The 21,176-nt window shown below is 39.8% G+C and overlaps 1 protein-coding gene across 10 annotated transcripts in view; it reads right to left on the bottom strand.

Moving 5' to 3' along the window:
* Positions 1-21,176, bottom strand: part of LOC143037431 (rotatin-like) — a 463,326-nt gene that overhangs the window by 142,243 nt on the left and 299,907 nt on the right. For 9 of the 10 annotated variants that reach the window (XM_076205620.1, XM_076205622.1, XM_076205623.1 and 6 more), the window contains one exon: positions 7,849-8,023. In XM_076205620.1, coding sequence (XP_076061735.1) covers positions 7,849-8,023 — 175 coding nt within the window. The remainder of the gene's footprint in view (positions 1-7,848; positions 8,024-21,176) is intronic. The other variant, XM_076205621.1, reaches the window with a different exon arrangement.

Raw genomic sequence — 21,176 nt, 5'->3', positions numbered from 1 at the left:
TCCCCCAGTACCAAAAAGAATATAAAGAAAATAGAAAGAATCCAAAGAGCAGCTACAAAAATGGCACCTGCACTTGCAAACCTATCATACGAAGAGAGATTGGCTAAACTGGAGTTACCGACACTGGAGCAAAGAAGAGAGAGAGGTGACCTATTGACCATCTACAGAATCATGAAAGGCACAGAGGTACTCGATAGTGAGAACTTACTTAACTGGGACAAAAGAAACACAAGAGGACATGGAAAGAAAATAAAAAAAACATAGCTATAGAAGAGAACTGAAGAAAAACAGTTTTCCTCATAGAGTTTTGGACACTTGGAACAAACTGGACAATGAAATAGTATGCGCAAAAACCATTCATGAGTTTCAAAACAAACTAGACACTGCAAGATACAAAGGCGGGACAACACGAGCATAGCTCCCCTTCCCGCAAAATACAACTAGGTAAATAGGTAAATAGGTAAATATGGGAAACGGCTTTTGTATTATTTTTTCTAAAGCCAGGAAAAGATCCATATTCAGCTTCCAGTTACCGTCCTATTGCTTTAACCTGCTGTCTAGGCAAAATAATGGAGAAAATGGTAAATACAAGACTTGTCTGGTATCTCGATCGTAATAATATCACCATCACAATGTGGATTTAGAAAATTGCATTCTACAATAGATGTCCTAATGCAGCTGGAGACCTCCATATGTGAAGCATACGCTTCAAAGCAATATCATATAACTGTATTCTTTGATATAGAAAAGGCATATGGCACTGCATGGAGACATGGAATTCTTAAGACCATTCATGATTGTGGTCTACAAGGAGAATTACCCCTATATATTAAAGCATTTTTATCCCATAGATATTTTAAAGTTAAAATTGGTAATACTCTATCAGATAAGAGATGCCAGGAAGAGGGTGTTCCACAAGGGAGTATACTTAGTGTAACACCTTTTGCTTTGGCAATAAATGGGGTAGCAAATATTATACCAGATAAAATATTAAGCTATAATATTCCCTTTTTGGTTTGTAGTAACATCTCCCCATAGTGGGTGTCTGCCATTTAGGTCACCCATAATGAGAAAAGGTCAGGGGAGTTGATTAATCAAAGTTATTTATTTGTTCCGGGTAACCATGGTGTTTGGGGGCAGGTAAAGAGAGCATAAGGTGTATTTTCTTTTTAATTGTATTTGAACTGCTACTGCTTGTAATGTTGTATTCATACTTATTGGAAAATGGGGAATATCTCTTCGTACATAAACGAGACATTCTCCATGACTTCCCGTTTCTATATCATATGGAGTTCTAAAAGATATATATTCTCTTGGACAGGGTGTATGTTCATCCAACATTGTTTCTTGTAAGCATACACCTACTGGAGAATATTCGTAAATTAAGATTTTAAGCTCTTCATACTTTGCTCGAAGTCCCTGACAGTTCCACTGTATTAGTGATGTGAATGTATCTATTTTCTGGGGGGAGGTCCTTTATTCAAGGTCGTTTTTGAGTGTTTTTTGTCTTTATGAGCTTTTTGTGAAGATGGTGGTTTTTCTTCAGTAGCTATTTTGGTAGTTTTGGCTTTTGCTCCTTTATCTTTTTCTTGTAATATATATCTGCTAGGGTTACATTTCTTTTGAGCTGATGGAGAGGGTGAGGGTGTTCTTGTTTTTTTTTTGTTTTGTTTTTTAATCTCCATTGAGTCCGGTAGTGATTCTGCCCGAGACACTACACTGGAAGGTGGAGAAGGGTTTGGGGGTTGCCTCTCTTTTTTATATGGAGTGTTTTTATGATCAGGGGGTAGATTATCTGCCTTAGTGTTTTGTGTTCTTGCTGAGCTATGTTGATCATCTGGCCCTGGATGTTGGGCTGCTATCCCAGAGGTTGAGGTTTCATTCGCAGAGAAGAGATTTGTTGTATGGGATGGATTTCTTGGAGTAGTATCAGTATTTGTGGATTCTGCTTGAGATATTTCGATAGAAGGTGGTTTATGATCAGGGGGTAGTATATCTGTCTTAGTGTTTATTGTTTTCATTGAAATATATTGATCATCTGCCCATGAGTGTTGCATTTCTGTAGAACAAGGTGGATTTCTGGAAGGTGGAGGGGGATTTGAGGGTTGCACCTCTACTATGTGAGGTGTTTTGGTAATCTGGAGGTAGATTATCTGTATTTGTGTTTGGAGTTCTCACCATAGTATGTTGATTATTTGGCCTTGAATGTTGGGTTGCTTTATTTTTAGCTGGCTGTTTCAAATTTGTATTCTTCACATACTCTATCAACTGGTTTGTGATCCAATTGACAGTTGATACATTTGTGAGTATCTAAGCATTGGCCGTGTGTTGGGCCTGAGCAATTACCACATACCTCATTATTCTTACATATCTTTGACGGATGGCCAAATTTAAAACAATTATAGCACTGTAGAGCTTTGGGATAGAAAGGTCTAATTCTCACTCTTTCATTTTCAATTCCTATATGAGTTGGTATATTGTTATCCTCAAAAGTATAATCACATTACTGTTTGGGATCTTTTTCACTTTCGAAATAGATGTGGGGCACATTTCTAATATTTCTAGTTCAGCCAATTCATACATACATATACCAAAGGCTTTTTCCCCCTACATGGGGGGTAGCCACAAAGAAAAAGGCATAGAAACCACTCCCACCCATTCCATTTCCTTTACAGGAAACTCTCGATTTATGCGAGATATAGGTTCCTAGAGACGTCGCGTATATCAAAATCGCGTAAATCAAATTAATTTTTGCCATAAGAAACAATGGAATATGAGGGGTATGCGGGATTTGATCCATAAAAGTTGCAATGTTTGTACAAAAAACACATTTTATTTGGCTAATAAACGTACAGTAAATACTGTAAAATACTAATAATATCTAATTCTAAACCTTCTAATGTATTTATAAAAGAGAAAAACAATTGTACACTGTACTACTTACGTAGTTCTACCACTCATCACTCACACCACAACAGTCACTCACTACCCTCACTGTCCAATTGTTCTGGCACATCCACATCCACCTGCACTTCCACAGCTGCAGGGTCATCCACATCCTCTTCTGTCATGTCTTTTTGCACTGGTGCTTTTTTGAAGAATTGCAACACGGTGGTCTGGCGCTGTTTCTTTTGAAATTCTGTGTGCATCTGTGTGTAGCAGAACACTGCATCCATGACTTTTCTTCTAACTGTGCTGCTACGTTCCACATTGGGGTCCATGTTTTCAAATTTGTCAATAGAGTCCTTAAGTTGTGCCAGCGCTTCACTAAGTCCCTTCCCCGCAGGGCCGCTGGTGCTTGCAGAAGACGATGAAGGACGTTTTGGGGCCATGATGATAGGCTGGTAGTACAGTATAATAGTATGCTGATATGAGGAGGTCTGTTCTCGTTGTTAGTAGCAGAGCGAAAGAGGCCTGTAAGCCAGTAAACAATGAATGAGGACCGGGAAGGCCCGCCACCTGTTGGCCGGCCGTGGAACTCTCTGGTGGACAGTTTGAAAATGCGGTTGGGCCAAATCGCGTCTTAGCAAATAAGTAGCGTAAATTAAACTAATTCTAATATTTTCTAGGTTGCGTTATAACAAATTCGCGCACATCAAAGACGCGTAAATCGAGAGTTACCTGTATATTCCACTCCCCTCCACCCTCCCTCTTATCTTGGCACCTCCTGGATGACAGGTCATCCCTGCATCCTGTCCACTGCCCTTGGTCAGAAGCAGTGTCGCAAGACACAGCACATCCACAGCAAGGCCGCTTCATAAATTCGGCGACCCCCCCCATCCGTCCCCTCATGCAGAAAAGGAGAAGACGGGGAGAAATCCCTTCGGGCTGCGTCAATTTTTTTTCATACAAACTTCCTCACCCCCCGTCCCCCACCCACTCCCCCTCATGCATCATAGCCTCATCTATACACAACCCCTCTCCATTCACCCCTATCTTCTGTCCTCTCCCGTCCTTCCTCAACAGACATTCCTCTTTTTTGTAATGCCCCTTTCACGATATCCATCCAACTCATCCTAGGACGCCCCCTCATATTCACTCCTTCCACCTCTGCCTTCCATACTTCTTTAGCTAATCTTTCTTCACTCATTCTTTCCATCTGTCCAAACCATCCTAATATCCTTTCATCAACCCTATCTCCCAGTTCCCTTTCCACCCCTGTTCTCCTCCTCACTTCCTCATTTCTTACTCTATCCAGCCTAGTAACCCCCATCATACTTCTCAGACATTTCATCTCAAACACATTCAAACTCCTTCTCTCTTCCTCTCTCATGTTCCATGTTTCAGCCCCGTACAATGCTGTTGGTACAGTCATTCCTTCATACAAGTCTTTATCATGGATAACTCCTCTTCCATAACTAAAATTTTGGTGAGGACTAATCTTTTTCTATTATATCACTATTTTCAATATTCATCATACAGAGCATCTTGGATTGTGTCTTTGATTTGGCATGAACAAGTATTGAATTCTTACCAAATCTTGTTATATCTCCATTCTTAATGCCACCTACCCTCTGTTGTAGGTATCTATTAAATTTATAGTAATTAATTCTTTTTTCCTTAGCCTTAATTACTATCCACATAGGGGGTAAGGGGATTCTTTCTTTTATAGTATTATCTTGATGGTTATCTGAATTCCATTCTGCAGGTTTATATACATCTAGATTTTTAGGAACCTTATCTGTTAAGGCTCCTTTGACTAAGGAATTGTAAATTTTCAGGGTATTGAAGTTTCTGCTCAGGTTAAAGGCATCTTCATGCTTATCAAATGTTATCCAAGCTTCACATTTTTTCTCAATGTCAAGAAATTTCATGCGAATTTCTACTATAATTCCAAATTTGCTCAGTGGAGTAGATATATCATCATAGTTACACTGTATTGGAATATCTTCTATGTGCACAACTTTCAATTGTTTTATATTACTATCAGTATTTGGTGGCGTCAAAGAAGTCTTTTTTCGAGTCTGAAGTCGTCATCTGTGCTTGGGATTTTTTTGCATCTTGACCGCAATGAGGGTGACCTTACTGGGGGCGGTTCCCCAGTCAGATGGATGTGAGGCAAACTATTTCTAGGGCACCTTTTCTAGCCCCATCCCCATGTGGGGTGAGCAGTGGATCCTGAACAGGGCTGCTCAGTCATGTGGATAGCTGCCGAGCTGTGATGTTGCCTCCATCCCATCACAGAATGACTATCTTGCCCACATCGCATATGTGCAGTTCGTGACTAGAGGCTCCCAGAGATCACCTTCTCCTGACCCTATCATCACTAGCCATCGCCATAGGACTATTTTTTTTTTTTTTTTTTTTTTTTTTTTTTAATAGTGATTATGAAAAGTTTGACTTATAATGATTATACATGAAAATTTGTTACTGAGTGGTTTAAAAAATTTGGCCATGTCATCAGGAGGGTCAATCATGATAGAATAAAGGGGTAGAAAGTTGGGCAAGTGGGAGTGAAGGTAATGGGTGGGTAAGAAATGCAAGTATAAAAGTCTATTCAGGAACGGTCGAGGCTATGTCGTACTGAGGGTCATGAGTAGTTGGCCCCCAGTATGCTACTGCCATCGGCTGTCCCCACCCCCTCCACCTGGGGGCAAGAGCCTGGGGTTGCTCCCCCACAGAATAGAGCGGATCCAGGGGGGGCATGCAGAAAAAGAGATGGGCAATCCCTTTGTGCAGCATCAAAATATGATTCACACATACTCCCTCATGCCCCCCATCCCCCACCCACTTCCTTCCATGCATTACAGTATCATCCATACATAACTATTCTCTACTTTTCATATTTCCATTTTCGACTTCAATCATAATCAATTCTACATTATTTTTTCCTTCTATTATCTGTCACATTTAAACTTTTTTTAGTCAAGAACATGATTCCTCCACCCTGCTTTTCCATTCTATTTTTTGTCCATTGGTTATATAGACCTTGTGCTATAGTATTTGATGGTAGTGGACCTTTTAATTTTGTTTCCACAATTCCCATTATGTCAGGTTTCTCTGTTAACACATAGTCGTTTAATTTGTTTAGTCCAGAAATCATTCTGTCTACGTTTGTGTATGTTATTTCTAATTTCTTCCTTTCTTCTCTTTTTTGGTTTGTTTCCTTTTTTTGATGTACCATTTTCTCAGCCTCAGGTCCAGTACCCTCCAAAACAACTCACTCTTTTCAGTCTTTATTCTTCTCATTTTTTTTTTCATTTGCTTCATTTCTAAATGCCTTTCTTTTCTATTTCCTCCTTGCTCATTTCCTTTTTTATTCATACATTTTCATATTTTTCACTGTTTGCCAGTTTTGCTGCTTTTGATAGTATTTCTTCAGCTATATTTGAGTCCTCAGTTTGATTTTTAGTGTACTTTAGAGTACTGGCCCATTTTTTGCACCTCGTTGATGTCTTTATCGAAACCATGGCCTTTTGCTGAACCACTTTCAGAATCTCCTATGCAACCTCTTTCTCCTCTTTTTCTCTTTGATATCTGTATACATTATGTTTTCCTTTAATGCCATAAACTACAATGCATTTTTTTTATCTACTGTCTCTTACCCAATTTTCCTTTTCCTTAATTACTTTAATTACTGTTTCTTTAGCATTTTCTTCTACCTACTGTTGTACTATTTTTTTAAATGTTATTTTTTAATTTTCTTGTTCTTGTTTCCACCTATTTTTTTTTATTTCTAGGAGATCTGTCTCCTTAACCTCTTCAGTACGGGCCAAAATCTCGCAGGCAGCATTAGCTGCCAGACGTATGATGTGTTGTAATAATACTCGCATCATAAAATATAGTCACCGCTTATATCGATCGTTCTCTCTTTCACCCGTGAATTTTGATAACCATAGAAAATGTGAAGACAGTTTAGAGAGTATGTCATTACGCATGGGCAACTACAATAAATATAATCAAGACGGCGATATGGCGGCCTCGTGTATCCACTTGCTCCTCATGCTGCCTACGTATGCAGCACCGTATGGAAGGGGTAAATTGATTCTCCCACTTTTTTGTTCACTGCTTGTAATTGTTTTCTGACCTCTTTTTATAGTTCCTCAGTTTTGTTTTTGTCTTCATTTTTCTTTCTTTTATCACTTCTGATCATGCTTAGTTCACTTTTTAGTTCATTAAGCTCTCTGTTCATTTCTTTGTTTGCTTTTCGTAGATTAGTCATTTCCCTGTGCATTGCTCTATAATCTATTTTTAAATCCATTAATTCCTCCATTACATTCTTAATGTCTCGACTTCTTGGTAAACTGGTATACCTATATTCCCTCTCTGCATCTGATCCTTTACCTAATATTATCCTGTCCCTTTGGAACCCAGAAAAAACATTATTTTCCCACCTTTGAGTTGTTTTTCGTGTGTCATTTAGACAAGTCCTCTTTGATATCACTCCTCATGGCAATTCTACTCACGTCTAGTCCTCTTTTCATTGGTTCATTATTATTTCTTTCTCCTCTTCCTTCCTCCATTTTATCCATTAATATGCTTTATCAACCTGGATACTTTATATTTTATCACCATAGCAATCCCTCGAAAGCCATAGTTTTTTCACCGTAAATACAAACATGGGCGTTTCCTTGCTTCTAGCAAAAAAATTGCTGGCTTGGAGCTCATATCACCAGCCTTCCATTCACTCTGACAGCATGTGTGTGTGTATTTACCTAGTTGTATTATACGGGAAGAGTTCTATGCCCGTAGCGACCCGTATTTGTATCTTTCAGCATCTTACCTAATGAGTCTTTCCCTTTATGGGACTACTATTGCATGGGAAAATGTTTTAGTTACTTAACACCTACTCTATAATTCTAGTTATGATCTACAGACATTTCACAAATTTTGTATATGGCTACTCACTTGACAACAATGCTTATGGTTTTGGACATGCTGAGTTGGGGTACGACGGTGGGAGGGTCCATCAAAACAATGTTGGCTAACAACTGGTTAATGGTAGCAACCAACCTCGGTGATACATAAGGGTTGGATCCCTCCACACTTCCTCTAATATTTCTGCTACCACTTTCCTCCTCTGCTATATAAAAAAAATTATTTCCATTAATAAAATCATCTTAAATTTGATCATTATCATAAACCAGCACTAGCTGAAAGTCCCTGCTTTATTGGTGCTATGCCTTGCTGCATTATTTTGATTTAGGTAGTATGGGAGGGGCAGAGATGAACCTTCATCCGAGAAATGCTCAGATGGGGGTCTCTTCCAACCCATGGTATATAATTAAACCTGGTTACGGCTCTTTTGTTCCACAATAGTTACAATGGCAAAGTGAATAAAAGCCTCAGACACATGCTACTGAATCTCGCTGGGGGCATTGGGAGTTGTGTAGAACAGAGGATACTGGAAGGAAGTATGGTATAAGATTATACCTGGTTATGGTTCTTTTGACACTGCTGGTATATCAGTAGTGTGTGGGACTCTCAGTCTGAGGGGCCCCAGATTGAAGCTTCACAATGACTGGATTTGAATACACACACATATATATATATATATATATATATATACATACAGTAGAAGCCCGATTTAACGAATCTCAATTTAGCGGAAGCTCATATTAGCGAACTGCAAATAGCAATAATGAAAATGCTCAGACCATTTTCCGCTAGCTGGCCAGACGCGCGTCTACGGAAATAGCTCAATTTAGCGGGAACGGTAAGCTAAGTTGAGCATTTTCCATCAACTGGCCACATGCGTGTCTCAGAGTCCAATGTTACCAGATGTTACCAGATTGTGGTGGTGGAGTCAAGGAAAAATTTATAATTTAGTACTTTGGAGGTATATATATATATATATATATATATATATATATATATATATATATATATATATATATATATAGATATATAATATATATATATAAATCTATATATATATATATGTACTATAATATATATACAATAATATATAATTCAGTATATGTATAAAGTATAATTGTAGCAGAAATATATTCAAGTAGAAATAGACGGTATAATAGGAAAAGAAAATAATGAAACAGTAAGTTGATGGGAAAATTCAAAATAAGTACGCGAGAGTAATCACCACGAAAAACACTTCTATAACAACGAACTACGTTTTCTGCAACAACACAACAATAATGCTCACTATCCAAAAACCAACTGCCCAGTCCTATTAATCGCTAGAATTATGTACATAGAACCAAACACGAAGCTATGACTAATATTCCGTGAAATTCACAGACAGCTCATATCATTGTTACACGACACACATACACACTTGTTGCAACAAATTACTGCACGTTGCTGTTCGTTTGCAATTCACGATTGTGCTGCCTATAATTAACTTACAATAATATATATACTGTATGTGTGTGTGTGTGTACACTAGGGAATTTTTAGGTACGTATCATTTTTATAATCCGCTCTGGCAACACTGTTACACCAACGCTCACTCGCTCAATTTAACGGAAAATTCAATTTAGTGGACTGGACCTTGGCTGAATTAGTTCGTTAAATCGGGCTTCTACTGACTGTATATATATATATATATATATATATATATATATATATATATATATATATATATATATATATATATATATATACAGTCAAAGCTCGAAAGCCCGGACTAATTGGGAGGAAGGGTGGTCCGGTCATGCCAAAAGTCCAGTCATCGAAAATATCGCCCTAACACCTGTAGATTTTTGTAGCGGTATATGTATAGGTAATGTATGATATGGCATAGAAACATACAAGAATAATACTCCAACACTGTAATAATGATACTATAATACTAATAATTCCGTAATAATAACTGTAATACAGGCATGTAAATGTACTGTATATACAGTGTACTGTACTGTATTTTTTATTACGTACACTGTAAATATCGGAAGGTATGCACGCGGGACAGTGGTGGCGGCCAGGGTTGCCGCGTTTTCTACACAACCGTGTAGAATGGGAGTGTTGCCATACCGGGGCATACATTTTTCTCGGGTGTGTGCAGACTTTCATAGCAAGATATACTTGTCAAACTGACAAAATGTTGGTTCTAGTTTTTTTTTATTCTTGAATGTATAAAAGGCCCCCATGCCCTAACATATTCAGTAAGATATAAAAAATATTTTTTTTTTATATTATTATCGCTAAAAGAAAGCTGAAACTTTAGCGTAGAATTTTTTCTACACGGTAAAAACGTATCTTTTGGGGTATAATATTTTATAAGTAACACAATTACCAATAAAAGTCATATTTTGATGTACCATTTATCATTTGATAACTAGTTCTATGATATTCAAACAAAAGTTTGAGTTTTTGAATGTTTTTAACAGCCCGCTGATATGTAGAAAAAAATTCCTCATGTCCTTGTGCAGTTGCCACATGCCGCTATTTTACTACGTTTTGGTACAAAATTCTACGAAACGGCAGCCCTGGTGGCGGCTTGACTGGGCCGGGTTTGAGTACACGTGTACGGCCGTCGCTGCCACCTACCGGACAAATAGGGAACTTTGCTTGAAAAGTCTGCCCTTTGTTCATTTCGACCGGTCATACAAGGGTCCGGGCATTCGGGGTCCGGGCTTTCGAGGTTCGACTGTATATATATATATATCCACTATAAAGTAATGTCGTAGCACATTGATAAAATAAACTTTTTTATCCCACAGTCGGAGAAAAGAAGACACTAATGTCGAACGTTCTGTATATTTCGATCACTAACTGCGACCCTCTTCAGCAGAATGAATACATAGTGGAAGGCATATGCTTATATACAAAAATGTGAGGTGAGAAAAGGAACAAGCTCAGGTTTACATGACCGATGCTCCGCAGGTCGCGTGGGGTTTTGTGACCTTGGAGTACATGAGGTAGTGGGTGGCTGACTGCTGAGGTAGTGATGCAGTCAGGTGACCACTGGCCATTTGATATATTAAAATTAGGTAAAAATTTTATTAGGGAAGACTCAATTATTTTCCTTTTAAAGCTACATGTTGATCTATAGATTATTTCAGCATCTTCCCAATTCATGTGGTGATTTTTATTGGCAATGTGCTGAAATACCGCGGAATTCAATTGACCATATCTGAATTTTTATGTTCTTTAATTCTGGTTGCCAAATCTCTTCCAGTTTGTCCCCAATAGACAGAATCACAATCTAAGTATGGCAACTTATATACACCTGGGTTAATGTCACTTGATGGTCTACGGTGTACATTAACTATTTTCCTAAACAGTGTATTAGGATAATTGAAGATGACATTAATGTTTTCTTTAGGTAATGATTGGGACATTTCATTTATGGAATCATTATAGGGTAATTTAATACATTTATTATCCCATTTGTGTTTGTTAGTAGAATGGGGAGTAGATTTGTGGAAACTTATTTTAGCCTTGCTAAGGGCTTTTTGCAAAAACCAATCCGGGTATCCTAATCTTGTAAGTTGTTTTCTTATGGTTGATATTTCTGTATCTAAATATTGTGAGCTGCAAATGGCCAGTGGTCACCTGACTGCATCACTACCTCAGCAGTCAGCCACGCGCTACCTCATGTACTCCAAGGTCACAAAACCCCACGCGACCTGCGGAGCATCGGTCATGTAACCTGAGCTTGTTCCTTTTCTCACCTCACATTTTTGTATATAAGCATATGCCTTCCACTATGTATTCATTCTGCTGAAGAGGGTCACAGTTAGTGATTGAAATATACAGAACGTTCGACATTAGTGTCTTCTTTTCTCCGACTGTGGGATAAAAAGTTTATATATATATATATATATATATATATATATATGTTGGTACATTATGACAAGTTGATGAAGGTGGAAAAAGAAGTCACGGGTCTAGTTCCGAGTTACTGAGTTTATTCCTGACCGGTTTCGCTCTATGCTCTGAAGAAGCATAGAGCGAAACCGGTCAGGAATAAACTCAGTAACTCGGAACTAGACCCGTGACTTCTTTTTCCACCTTCATCATATATATATATATATATATATATATATATATATATATATATATATATATATATGTTGTTCAGGATAAATGATAAAAAAAAAAAATTTAACTTCTGTAATTTCAGAACCATTTGATGGATTTAAGTGATAAAGTGCAATGGATAGCTGATTATGTGTATTATTGGTGAGTGTGAGAGCTAAGGAGCATGGAGAACTGGATTAAAAAATTTGGAAATCTTAGCTGCAGCTCAGTGCTCCTTGAATACCTTGAAGGCCATCAGATGTGAGCTGGAGAATTGTGACAGAAATGTGGAAGCAGTGGCTAGTAGGAGAGGATCATAGCAGGTGTTCTGACTCTGCACAACACAATTTTTTGAGAAGCTGCAAAAAAAAGGTGTGGCAAGACCCAGGCAAGGCAATGCAGACCTTGGCGAGAGAGATGGGCATTGGAGTGGCAACTATGAAGAAAGTGCTGAATGAGGATCTTTGCTACTCCTTATACAAAAGGTGCAAGGGTCAACTACTCACCATCAAGGCCCAAGAGCCGCCTTACAAAAGCCAAGAAACTCCTGAACAAGGTCAAACACCCAGTTGAGCTGGGGATGCCATGTTTCTTTTCAGAGAAGAACTCCTGCCAGGACCAGTTGCACAAGGCACAGAATGACAGGTGGCTAGACTACAGTCCACACAAAGTCCTGTGTTTCATGAAGACCAAGTTCCCTCAAACTGTGATGGTCTTTGGGTGTATTTCCAATGAAGGCCATGTCATGCCACCCCACATCTATGAAGAGAGACTCAGACTCACTTCAGATGCTATACTGAGTTGTTGTCCACTGTTGTCAAGTGCTGGGTGGAGAGGGTGGCTGTGGGAAGACCATACATGTGGCAGAAGGACTCAGCTCTGTGTCACACCTTCGGGAAAACCCAGAAGTGGCTGTCTGAGAACTTCTACGACTTCACCAGTCCCAACATCTGGCCTTCCAACTCGCCTGATTGCAACCCCATGGACTTTTATGTGTGGGGTGCACTTGAAAAAGATGCCAATTGTACTGCCTGCAACACCAAGGATGAGCTCACTGCCAGGATCAAACTGGTGTTCAGGCATCTTTTGAGGGACACCGTGAGGGCCACATGCTGAAAGTTCAGGTCCTGTATCAAGGCCATGGTGGATGCTCAGGGCGGCTTCTTTGAGTGAGCTGTATTGGTAAAAGATCCTCTAAGAGATGTACTTTGAATTTTAAGAATACATAAATTTTTGGCCAAGATATGACATTTTTCTTTCCATTCCGCAAAAGTGTCAAATTTATCCCGAACACCCTGTATATTTCCCCCTTACAAGGGCAGTAGCCAAAAAGCAAAGGCATAAAATCCACTCCCATTCATCCCCCTCCCTCCCTCTCATGGCTCCTCATGGATGATGGGTCATCCCTGCATTTCACCCACTACCCTGGGTTAAAAGCAGTGTAGCAAGACACTGCACATCCAGAGCAAGGCCGCTTCAATAAATTGGCGACGTGCTCTCTTTGTCTCCTCATGCAGAAAAAGAGAAGATGGGGAGAAATCCCTTCTGGCTGCATCAAATGATTTTTTCATACATGCTCCCTCACCCCCATCCACTCCCTTCCATGCATCACAGCATCATCTATACACAACCATTTTCCATTCACCTCTATCTTCTGTCTTTTCCTGTCCTTCCTCTCTTTCCCAATGACCCTTTTACCCCATCCATCCATCTCATCCTTGGTTACCCCCTCATGTTCACTCCTCCCACCTCTACTCTCCACACCTTTTTTACTACTCTTTCTTTCAATCATATCCATGTGTCCAAACCATACTAATACTTTTTCATCAGCCCTATCTCCCAACTCCCTTTCCAACCCCACTCTCCTCTTCATTTCTCACTCTATCCAACCTTGTAACCCCTATCATACTTCTCAGACACTTCATTTCATACACATTTAAACTTCTCCTTTCTTTCTCATACTTAAAGTCTCCACCTCATATAGTGTCATCAGCACAATCACCCCTTCATATAATCTCTTTCCATCCATTCCCAAATGTCTATTTCTTATGACACTATTTATTCCTCCAAGACATTTACTTGCTTCTCTCAATCTACAATTTACCTCCACCTCCACATGCAACCCCAAATACTTAAAATTATACACTTCCTCCAGCCTCTCTCCTTTAAGGCTTACATTCACTTCTCTACCATCCTCTCTCCTTGTGCATTTCATAAATCATATATATATATATATATATATATATATATATATATATATATATATATATATATATATATATATATATATTATGCCTTTTCCTTTTTGGTTACCTCCCTTGTAAGGGGGAAAAAGCCTTGGTATATGTATGTATGTATATACATATACACATACACACACATACATACAACTCAAGTATGCAGCAACACTATGGACACCTAGTACCAAAAAGGATATAAAAGAAAATTAGAAAGAAGGAGGGAGTGAACATGAGGGGGCGTCCTAGGATGAGATGGATGGATGGGGTGAAAGGGGCTTTGGGGAAGAGGGGAATGTCTGTTGAGGAAGGACGGGAGAGGACAGAAGACAGGGGTGAATGGAGAATGGTTGTATATGGATGATGCTGTGATGCATGAAGTGGAATGGGTCGGGGGATGGGGGGTGAGGTAGTATGTGTGAGCAAAATTTGACACAGCCCGAAGGGATTTCCCCCGTCTTCTCCTTTTCTGCATGGGGGGGATGGAGAGGGGGGTTGCTGATTTAATGAAGCGGCCTTGCTGTGGATGTGCTGTGTCTTGCGAAACTGCCTCTGACCCAGGGCAGTGGATAAAGTGCTTGGATGACCCGTCATCCAGGAGGTGCTAAGATAAGAGGGAGGGTGGAGGGGGGTGGAGTGTATTTAGGGATGGAAAGGGTGGGAATGGTTTTATGCCTCTTTCTTTTTGGCTACCTCCCTTGTATGGGGGGAAAAAGTCTTTGGTATATGTATGTAGAAAGAATACAAAGAGCAACAACAAAACTGGCAACAACTCTTTCCAAAATGACACATGAACAAAGACTGTCCAAATTAGAATTACCAACTCAGGAACAAAGCCCTACAAAGCCCTATGTGAGGGGCACCATCCTAGGCTCCCAATAGGGAGGAGTGTGTGACGTTAAACCATATCATCATCATCGGAACAAAGAAGGGAAAGTGGAGCCCTACTAACTATCTATAGAATTATGAAGGTAATGGAAACCTTAGATAAGAATGATTTATTGAAATGGGACAATGGAAAAACAAGAGGACACGAAAAGAAACTCAAGAAAGATAATTACAGAAGAGATCTGAAAAAATAGCTTCCCACACAGAGTGATAGATACTTGGAACACATTAAACAAAGACACAGTGTGTGCAAACACTATTCAAGATTTTAAGAAAAACCTTGATGCTGAGAGATACAAAGATAGGTCACCACGAGCATAGCTCCCTTCCCATATAATACAACTAGGTAAATATACCAAGGGCTTTTTCCCCCATACAAGGGAGGTAGCCAAAATCAAGAGGCATAATTCCACTCCCACTCATCACCCATCCTTTTTTTCCTCTTTTCTTGACTCCTCCTGGATGAGAGGTCATTCCTGTATCTTACCCACTGCCCTGGATCAGAAGCAATGCAGCATGACACAGTACATCCACAGCAAGGCTGCTTCATTTAATCAGCAACCCCTTTGCTCCATCCCCTCATGCAGAAAAACAGAAGATGGGGAGAAATCCCTTCGGGCTGCATCAAAATCATTCACACATAACCAGTCACTAACCCCTCCATCCCCCCACCCATTCCCATTCATGCATCACAGCATTATCCATACACAACCATTCTCCACTCACCCCTATTTTCTCTCTTCTCCCTTCTTTCCTCAACAGACATCCCCCTCTTTCCCAATGCCCCTTCCACCTCATCTTTGGTCACCACCTCATGTTCATTCCTTCCACCTCTAGAGGCCATCCACACTTCTTTCACCAATTTTTCTTCACTCATTATTCCCATGTGTCCAAACCATCCCAATACTCTTTCATCAATCCTATCTCCCAATTCCTTTCCCACCCCATCTCCCCTCCTCTCCAACTAATTTCTCACTCTATCCAGCCTAGTAATCCCTACCATGCTTCTCCCTGACTGGGAGAAAAATGAGGGTAGTAATTAGAGACAAATACTTGAAATGGGAAGAAATGATATGTGGTGTTCCACAAGGGTCAGTACTGGCTCCAATCATGTTTGCCATATACGTAAACGACATGGACAAAGGAATTGAATGTTATATGAATTTCTTCACAGATGATGCAAAAAAAAAAAAAAAAAAATATATATATATATATATATATATATATATATATCAACAAATGTGAACTGTGGCTCATTACAATCAGACCTGGACACAACCTGGAAATGGACTCAAAAGTGGGAGGTGAATTTTAATATCAAGAGGTGTAGCATAATGGAGTTTGGTAAATGCAAATATAGGATTTAAAAAAATTACAAAATTGGTGAAAATGAAATAAAAAAAAAGTGCACTCGGAAAGGGACCTTGGAGTGATAATCAGCAATGACATGACACCAGGCAGACATATAAACAAAATAGTAGGTGAAACATACAACCTACTAAGGTCAATGAAAGTGGCATTTGAATACTTGGTTCAAGAAATGATAAAAAAAATATTAGTCACATTGATTAGACCAAAACTGGAATATACAGCGACATTATGGACACCCAGTACTAAAAAGAATATAAGGAAACTAGAAAGAATACAGAGAGCAACAACAAAGTTGGCACCAGCTGTTTCCAAATTAACATATGAACAAAGATTATCGAAGCTAGAACTACCAACACTAGAGCAAAGAAGAGAAAGAGGTGATCTACTGACTATATATAGAATCATAAAAAATGGAAATCCTTGAGAGAAAAGATTTACTAAAAAATGACAATGGAAAAACAAGAGGTCATGAAAAGAAACTAAAAAAGGACAACTATAGAAGAGATAGGAAAAAAGAATAGCTTCCCACACAGAATGCTGGATATATGGAATAACTTGGATGAAAAAACAGTATGCAAATACTAATCATGATTTTAAGAATAAACTTGATGCTGAAAGATACAGAGACGGGTCACCACAAGCATAGCTCCCTTCCCGTATAATACAACTAGGTACAACTAGGTAAATACATTTAAACCCTTTCTCTCTTTCTCTTACGTTTCTTGCTTCTGTACCATACAGTCCTGTCAGTACAATCACTCCTTCATACAATCTCTTCTTAGCATCCATTACCAAATGTCTATTTCTCACTACACTTTTTAATCCAAGGTACTTACTTGCTTCTATCAATTAACATTCTTCCTCCACCCCCAATCTTCCCTTTACCACTACATTTGACACCAAGTATCTAAAGTTATCCACTTTCTCCAGTCTTTCTCCCTTAACACTTACTTCCAACTTGCTGCCATCCTTTCCCCTTGTACATCTCATCACCTTACTTTTACCCACGTTTATCTTCAGCTTCCTTCTTTTGCACACCTTCCCAAACTGTCACTAACTTCCTTGATCTCTTCTCTGATTCTGCTACAAGCACAGTGTTGTCAACAAACAACTGGTTTATCTCCAACTTTTCTCCATTTTCTTTAACCATTTCCAATCCCTGGCCCATTGCCTAAAAGTTACCTCTTGCACCACCTCATCCATATACACATTGAACAGCCATGGTGACATGACACATCCCTGGTGAAGTCCCACCTTTACCACCACTCACTCTCTCCATTTCTAAGTCTAACATAGGCTCTACTACTCTTGTAAAAACTCTTGACTGCTCTTAACAGCTTTCTTCCCATCCCATATATCTACAGAACCTCCCACAGTGCCTTCCTGTCTACTCTGTCATAAGCCTTTACCAAATCCATAAAGGCCCAAAAAACACCCCAAAGCTTTCTAACATATCTACCTTACAACAAAAACCTGATCCACACAACCTCTACCTGTCCTAAACCCATGCTATTCCTCACCAATTACTCCTTCTGTTCCTCTCCTAATCCTCCCAAGACCCTATCAAAAGCCTTCCCAACAATATTTAACAAGTTGATCCCTCTGAAAGTACTACACTCACACTTGTCCCCTTTACCTTGTAAAGTGGAACTATACAGGCACACCTCCAATCCTCTGGCACTCTACCCTCTCTAAAACAAACATTAAATAACCTCACCAACCAGTCCACCATCACTGTACCTCCTTTTTTTAGACATTCTGCATGACATCCATCTAACCCAGGTGCCTTACCTGCTCTCATCGTCTTAGCAACTGCCCTCACCTCATCTCTCCTTATTACTCCTTCATTTTCATTTTCTTAGCACTTCCAACTGCAACTACCTTTCCCAAGAGGCTGGATGACCGCATTGTGAACAAAATACACATGCCCAACATGCTCTAAACCCATTACTTCGAGCAGACAGACAAAGGGCTCAGTTCAGTGCAATATGTGCAAAAACTGGGCCCACCTCACTTGTACAACACTTGCTGACACAAACCAATACACAAACACTTGGACATGTTCTACCTGCCCTCCAGTAACCCCACTCCCACCTCCCCAACCACAGCCAACACCCTTACCCACTCCCAATTTCCCTTTGCCCTTACCCCCGATTAGTACTCCCCTTCCTTTGTCCCCGATCTCTCCTTTCCCCCCCTCTGACCCAGATCCTACACCTTCCCCACTACCACCCCAACCTCAACCCCAAACGGCAACATACAACACATACAAAACACACAACATCAACATATTACAACACAACATTGACGGTATTAACACTAAAAAACATGAACTTGAACACTTTCTTAAACAACACAACATACACATTGCAATTTTACAAGAAACAAAACTAAGACACTCACACAAAACACCATCATTTCATAATTACACCACCATCAGACAAGACCGGACAGACGGCAATGGCGGTGGACTCATCACCCTGATCCACCACTCCATCTGTTTTGTGGACACAAGTGCCACAACCAAAATTCTCCTCCCTACCACAGATAACACAACAGAAACCCAATCCATTCGAATCCGCACAGGCAACAATTCAACACTGACAATAGTTAACATGTACATTCCCCCCCAATCATCCCCCTCAGTTCCAAACACCTTCAGACCTCAACTTAGCCAACTAACCTCAATCCCCAACCTGATCATGGGTGGTGACTTCAACGCCAAGTCGTCTGCCTGGTATGTCGACAACCCTGACACAGACAGAGGGCTTGATATACAGACTCAGTTCGACTCATTGACTATCATGAACAACATGCATAATCATACACATATCCCATACCAAGCCCTCTACACTCCCTCCTCTCCTGATATCACCTTTTGCTCCCCTTGCCTAACCCCAACAACATCATGGAGAGTGGTCGGAGCCCTTGGCTCTGACCACCTTCCAATCATCATCACCACCAAAACAAGATGCACCCCAGTTGGCCACAGACACACTTACACCAATTACAAGAGAGCTAACTGGGAAGCTTTTACTGAAGAGACAGAACAACATTTTGAAACACTTAACAGTACACCAATCACAAACATAAACAATGCTGTGCACGCTTTTAATACAATCATACAAAACGCAGACAAGAGATACATCCCTAGAGGCAACAGAAAATCACACAACCCCAACTTCACACCAGAAATCCAAGGCCTCATCAGACAACGTGACACACTTAAACACGATACCCCCACACCTATCCCTCAAAACATAGCAGACCAAATACAAACACTAAACACTGTGATTGCCAATAAAATACATGAACAAAAAACACAAAATTGGCAAAACTTTATCAATACACTTGATCACAAAACAAACACCAGCAAATTGTACAAAACACTCAACAGCATCACACTATCCAACACTAACACTACACGCTCTCACGCAGCAATAATCACAACAACAGATAATCTACCCTCAAACAGACAACAAGCAAACGCACTCATACGTCATTTTGCACAGACGAGCCATCTTACATCTCACCCTGACGACCGACGCACCATTCGACGTAAGAAAGACTTCCCCACAGACTCAGACTATACACCCTTCATAGACAGTCAGACAAAACTCATAATGCATAATCTCAAGCACTCATCTGCCTGTGGCCCTGATAACATAAGCATCATCCACCTAAAACACATTGGACCACAAGGTATACACGCACTCACAAACATTGCAAACTACAGCTATTCACACAACACTATACCCGACATCTGGAAGCATGGTAAAATAATCACCATTCCAAAACCGAACAAAGACCCAACAATCCCAACATCGCACCGCCCAATCACACTTCTCTGCACCCCCTCTAAAGTCATTGAACGCCTAATACTTAAACTTGTCACACCATATATTCCCCTTGCTGACTCACAACACGGTTTTAGGCCACTACACTCCACAAACACTCTTCTGACAAACCTCACACAAAGAATTTTAGATGGCATCAATTCAGATAGGCCCCACCACAGAACACTTCTTATAACATTGGACATTAGTAAAGCTTTTGATGCTATCCCCCGCCACAACCTAACAAATAAAATATTTAACACAGACATGCACAATAACACCAAAAGATGGCTGGCCAATTATCTGGCAGGCAGGAATGCTCATGTGTCATATAATGGCCAATCATCGCACATCAGAAACATTAAGAACGGAGTACCACAGGGCTCAGTTCTATCCCCCACATTATTTAATCTATACATGCATGACTTACCCACACCAGACACCTCAGAAATACAAATCTCTTCCTACGCAGATGACATAACAATCACATGCACACATCGTAACACAGACAAAGCTGCAGAAATAATCCAGCCTTACCTTAACACACTCAACACATGGTTCATCACAAACAGACTCAAAATAGCTCCAATCAAATCTACAGCAACACTTCTCACCAACTGGACAAAAGAACACAAATACATACCTCATCTCTACATCAACAACACTCTAATACCACACACAAACACACCGAAAATTCTTGGTGTAACATACGATACATCCATGTCTTTCAAACAACACATCACAAACATAAAAAACAAATGCACACCTAGACTTAACGCACTTAAGTCAATCACTGGAACAACATTTGGACAAAACAAAGAAACTAATATAACAATATACAAACAATGCATACGCTCAGTGATGAATTATGCGAGTCCTGCATGGGCTCCTAATCTCAGTGAGACACACCACAACA

This window comes from Oratosquilla oratoria, chromosome 22, assembly GCF_046742065.1.
Source record: "Oratosquilla oratoria isolate Oo_2021 chromosome 22, ASM4674206v1, whole genome shotgun sequence".
Taxonomy (NCBI): Eukaryota; Metazoa; Arthropoda; class Malacostraca; order Stomatopoda; family Squillidae; genus Oratosquilla; species Oratosquilla oratoria.
Note: the sequence above shows the minus strand (reverse complement) of the source record. Positions and strands in the feature narration are given on the sequence as shown.